Source organism: Haliotis rubra, unplaced genomic scaffold (assembly GCF_003918875.1).
Source record: "Haliotis rubra isolate DU_JTF1 unplaced genomic scaffold, ASM391887v1 Scf314, whole genome shotgun sequence".
Classification (NCBI taxonomy): domain Eukaryota; kingdom Metazoa; phylum Mollusca; class Gastropoda; order Lepetellida; family Haliotidae; genus Haliotis; species Haliotis rubra.
Window position 1 is genome coordinate 68,652 of NW_025766985.1, and position 5,367 is coordinate 74,018.

Here is a 5,367-nt window from a genome sequence, read left to right on the forward strand (position 1 = left end):
GATCTCCTACACGTTCCTCCATACTGGATGCAGTACCAGATCTCCTACACGTTCCTCCATACTGGATGTAGTACCAGATCTCCTACATTTTATTCCATACCGGTTATTGTACCAGATCTCAAACACGTTCCTCCATACTAAATGCAGTACAATATCTCCTACATTACCCTCTATAGTAAATGCAGTACCAGATGTCCTACACGTTCCTCCATACTGGATGTAGTACCAGATCCCCTACACGTTCCTCCATACTGGATGCAGTACCAGATCTCCTACACTTTTATTCCATACTGGATGCAGTACCAGATCTCCTACACGTTCCTCCATACTGGATGTAGTACCAGATCTCCTACACGTTCCTCCATACTGGATGCTAGCAGTACCAGATCTCCTACACGTTCCTCCATACTGGATGCAGTACCAGATCTCCTACACTTTTCTCCATACTGGATGTAGTACCAGATCTCCTACACGTTCCTCCATACTGGATGCAGTACCAGATCTCCTACACGTTCCTCCATACTGGATGCGTTACCAGATCTCCTACACGTTCCTCCATACTGGATGTAGTACCAGATCTCCTACACGTTCCTCCATACTGGATGCAGTACCAGATCTCCTACACTTTCCTCCATACTGGATGCAGTACCAGATCTCCTACACTTTCCTCCTACTGGATGCAGTACCAGATCACCTACACGTTCCTCCATACTGGATGCAGTACCAGATCTCCTACACGTTCCTCCAAACTGGATGCAATATCAGATCTCCTACACGTTCCTCCATACTGGATGCAGTACCAGATCTCCTACACGTTCCTCCATACTGAATGCAGTACCAGATCTCCTACACGTTCCTCCATACTGAATGCAGTACCAGATCTCCTACACGTTACTCCATACTCGATGCACTACCAGATCTCCTACACGTTCCTCCATACTGAATGCAGTACCTGTTCTTCTACACGTTCCTCCATACTGGGTGCAGTACCAGGGCCCACTTGCACAGAGCAATCTTAGTTACAATCAATCTTAGGGCCCTATAATCAACTTTACAATCCCCATACAATTGCCCTAATCCACTTAGGGCCGATCTTAGCGCGATTGTAAGACGGGATGGATTTATAGATTGCGATCTAAGCTAAGACTGAACTCTTCAGCGGTGGAGGTAAGAAAACACATGAGTCACGCGTCATTGGCTACGATGTAGAATTACCTCCCTTGTCGTATCGACAGACGACACATTGTTGCAACTTGTCGAAATGTCAGCAGAGAAGAGGGTGCGCCGCAGTAATTTTACTGAACAAGAGCTATCCGTGTTGACGGATGAAGTTACACGCAGTAATGATGTTTTGTTCGCCCCATTCTCCCCAATAGTGACGAGTAAGCGAAGAAGGCGGACATGTGGGAAAGCATAGCCGACAAGTAAGTCCAACTGATGAAAACAGGAGGATGCCCTGCTCCAACTCCTCTCTAAGATTTGGAGTCTAAGGTCTACCAGCACAACTGTGTATACATGTGTATGATCCAAGCAGATTGTTTTAGAATTGAAGCATTTTTTCCAATATTAATATAATCACAACAGTGCAAATATTTCAAAGAAAGAAAAATGCTGCTGTTGATAATAATATCATGTGTTTTAAGCTTCATATCTCAATTACAAATTACAAAATAACCTTGGGTCATGAATCCTGATATATATTTTCAGATACATTTGTATGTCACATTACCTTTAAATCTTATTTTTTAAGGTTATCTGCTTGATACCTGCCTGCCAAATAGATGGCTTCTCCTGGTGGAGTTGAAAGTGGTTTGTGTGCCAGTGCAAAACATGTTATTCTCATTGGAAAGTACAAATTGATCTTTACATAAAATGGGTGCCTGGCAATATCGGAATCAAATAAAGTCACATATAATGAAAGTAGTGAAGTTTTACCATGTACTCTTTGTGAAGAACATGTTCAACTTTTATTCAGATGAGATATGCTTCTGACACACAAGATCCTGATGTAAGCATGGCAAGCGAGCTTGAAAGTTCAAGATCAATTACAGCTTTGCCCACAGGTGAATATGTTCAGTGGTATACATTGACATTGTTCAATAATATCATGTAAAGTGATAGTTAAATTAATCAAATAATCAGTTATTGATTCATATTAATGTACAAAAAGTAGTCAATTACTGCTGATCAAAGTTACTTCTGTCTAAACAAACTTACAAAGTTGAAAAGATTAATGATATAGTGATTGTCTCTTCATTTTCTAGAAGACACGCAGAAGTCTGCTATCAAAAAAACTACCAGTACTATATGTAAGCATATGTCAAATATGTTAATGGTACATTTCTCAAAATATTGTATTAATTATTTTATGAATGATTTAATTGTAGTATTCATTGTAAACAATATTAAAGGATAATGTGCTGCATTGCATGTATTATTCTCACATGTAATTAACTGGACTGTTACTTTCCTGTACTTAATAGTGACCAAGTCCAAATCTCCAAAGCTACAAACAGTAGTCGATCTGGAGAGGGAGAAGCTGGAGGTGCTGCATCAGCTACAGCGTGATGGAAGTGAGAGGCTAGACATTGAGAGGAAAAGATTGGCCATTGAGGAGAGAAGACAGGCTGTCGAAGAAAAGAGACTGGCTCTCGATGAGGAAATTTTGAGTTTGCTAAGAAGTAAATCTATAAGTTCTCCTTTCAGCCTGTCCCCCATGATAAAATTCACTTAGATTGCACATGTATTAAATGTAATTTATGACATTTTCATTCATAGGGAATTGTTAACTGTATCTTTTAAGAAATAACATCATAATCAAGTGGTTTTAGATGATTTGGACACAGTCAAATTCACTGTCATGTATACAATGAAAATTTAGAAACATAAATTATTACATGTAGGATTTAGGAAAATTTATTCTGAATTAATTCCTTCCTCATCCTGTGGCCACCATTCTGAGGTCCCTGATAAACATAGTCAATTTCTGGGGCACTTTCCTCTTCAAGAGCAAGGGGATTGTCCAGCCTTGAATCTATGCAGAAATTATGCAGCTTAAATGCTATGATAATAATCTGGGCACATTTTGTGGGGGTAAATTGAAGGCACCCTGATGACTTGTGTAAGCATCTGAAAATAATTCATGTATGGTAATTAATGCATTATTTTCTAACTATAGAATTCAGATATTAAAAGACTTTACAAAGAAGGGTATTTTAGTATTTATATTAACCATACATTAATTTTTATTTTGTCTTAATAATAACATATAATTTTAATTGTCTCTTCATGTATCATATGAGGTACCTTAATGAGTCTCAAAGTCTCATTGTTTCAAAGACATCGAAACGTCTAGATTTACTAGATCTTTTCAGACAAGCTTAGGAATTTTTTATATTTGTTTACCCAAAATTTCTCACCTGAACCTTGATTTCAGAACACCAAATGCCCTTTCAATGGTGTTTCTAGTCTTCATGTGGGCTCCATTATATCTTTCTTCTTGCCTTGTCTGAGGATTATCTATTGGTGTTAGGAGCCAGGGCCTGCATGCATATCTACATAAAGATAACATACAGTCAATAAATTTTTCATTTAGGTATTAATGTCTGTTTAAAATCTGTTTCATATGTGCAGTTACTTAGTGAAATAAGTAGCCTTGTTGTGACTTCTAAGCTTGACACTGATGTGACATGTGTATTTGGTGGTTGTGGCATTCGTAAATATTTATAATAAAAATTAGACAAACCCTGAATCTCCCAACAGCCATCCATCTGGAGGAGAGAACTCGAACGACTGTCCCAACAGGCTGTTCTAAGGATCAATGAGTCATGACTCGCTCCAGGCCACCTTGCAACAACATTGCTGAACCTGAAGGAAATAATCGAGGATGTACTTAGTTTTATGAACATCACTAATAACATTACTATAAGTATACACTGCTTAACATAATTTTATCTCACTCAATGCTAAGATTTTACTGCAACAAATTCTTATTTAAGAATATCTCCCTGTTGTACTCTATTTTCTACTGATGTGTGTGTGTGTGTGTGTATCTATACTAGTATTTTACAATTGATTGCAAATATGTTTACCTATTCATCTTGTTATATGCAATTCAGACATATTGTAATGAGATTACTGTATCTCAAAATAAACAAAAGAAATTCGTTAAAGACTCCTGGTGTGATGTTTTTAATTACCAAAATGCAGCATAAAACGTATACTGTTAATTTTACAGGCGCTTCAAAATATTTCGGTCTCCCATAATATATTGTGAAATAGAGTCGTAAACTGAGAAATACATGAGTGCAAACGAGTTATGACGTTTTGTTATTTTCCAGAGAAATCGTTATGGTCATGTCATAGACATAAGCAATGACTTTAGTTACTTTATTCATCAAAATCTTGGTACGCTGAAACCTTATTCATCCCCAATCGTGCCTCTTGTTGTAACCCATTGAAGGCTGCTGACTTGTGATTGGTCAGTCCCAAGGTAAACACTGATCAGCTGTGCAATTCACCGTAGTAAATTAAGCATGGTGGCCCATTTTCATGCACATACGCTTTAGTGGTATCATTTGATAACAAGTGCAAGCAAAAGACGTATTTGTCGTCATTTTGTTTCAATAATAATGTGTTCTTACCTAAGGTTTGAATCACAAACGGCTTGTACATTGATGGCGTGGAACCCCTTCCTGCACACGTACGCCGATTCATCGTCACCGCTTGGTCGTTTGATAGGTATAAGTGTGCCATCAATGGCACCAATCACTCGGGGCATCTCAGCGATTTGGTGGAAATCTGACATTATGTGCCGAAAGGACGCTGGGTCAGGAAAGTTTATGTTGTCGAGCATACTGCTCATTGCAGACACTGTTCTATGAAAACACCTCGATACACTAGACTTGTGTACTCCGTGGAGATCGCCTATTTCGAGCAAAAAGCCACCCTCACTTAAAAAGCGCCTTGTTAAAAGAAACTGTGTCTCTGGGGTATGGGCATGTGATCTTTTTGTGGGGTGCTCGATTAATGGACGTACTTTGTGCAGTAACTGGAACAACGACAAACGAGGCATTCTGTATCGAGCATACAGCTCCTCGTCACTCAGAATGTCGAGCTTCTTAGTTCTGTCTCTGAAAACCCGTTCTCTAAAAATCTGTCGTATTCTTTACAAAATAGAACAGTACTCGTGTAACACTATGGATGGAGGCTGTGTAGACAGGCAGGCTTGTTTTCCATGGAAGATAAAAGTCGGTCAGTGCTGGTCAACAGTGGGTGATGATAAGGGCAAATGGACCAGGGCCCACTTGCACAGAACGATCTTAGCGCTACAATTATTGTAAATCCTTAAGATCGCGATCTTAGGCT

General features: G+C 38.9%; 1 protein-coding gene and 1 pseudogene across 1 annotated transcript; one reads left to right on the top strand and one right to left on the bottom strand.

Annotated features, from left to right (window-relative positions):
- Positions 1-2,012: 2,012 nt before the first annotated feature.
- Positions 2,013-2,872, top strand: LOC124283390. Its single transcript, XM_046719442.1, has 3 exons — positions 2,013-2,063; positions 2,265-2,309; positions 2,484-2,872. Exons 1-3 carry the CDS (start codon positions 2,015-2,017, stop codon positions 2,732-2,734), a joined length of 345 nt encoding a protein of 114 aa, XP_046575398.1. The 5' UTR covers positions 2,013-2,014; the 3' UTR covers positions 2,735-2,872.
- A 34-nt stretch (positions 2,873-2,906) lies between these two features.
- LOC124283396 lies at positions 2,907-4,780 on the bottom strand (annotated as a pseudogene).
- Positions 4,781-5,367: the final 587 nt, after the last annotated feature.

Bases quoted from the DNA above. Each gene is read 5' to 3' on its own strand.
- LOC124283390 (XM_046719442.1), top strand. From the start codon at position 2,015: ATGGCAAGCGAGCTTGAAAGTTCAAGATCAATTACAGCTTTGCCCACA. The intron at 2,064-2,264 runs GTGAATATGTTC...TTCATTTTCTAG, and splicing joins AATTACAGCTTTGCCCACAG to AAGACACGCAGAAGTCTGCT. The intron at 2,310-2,483 runs GTAAGCATATGT...TGTACTTAATAG, and splicing joins AAAAACTACCAGTACTATAT to TGACCAAGTCCAAATCTCCA.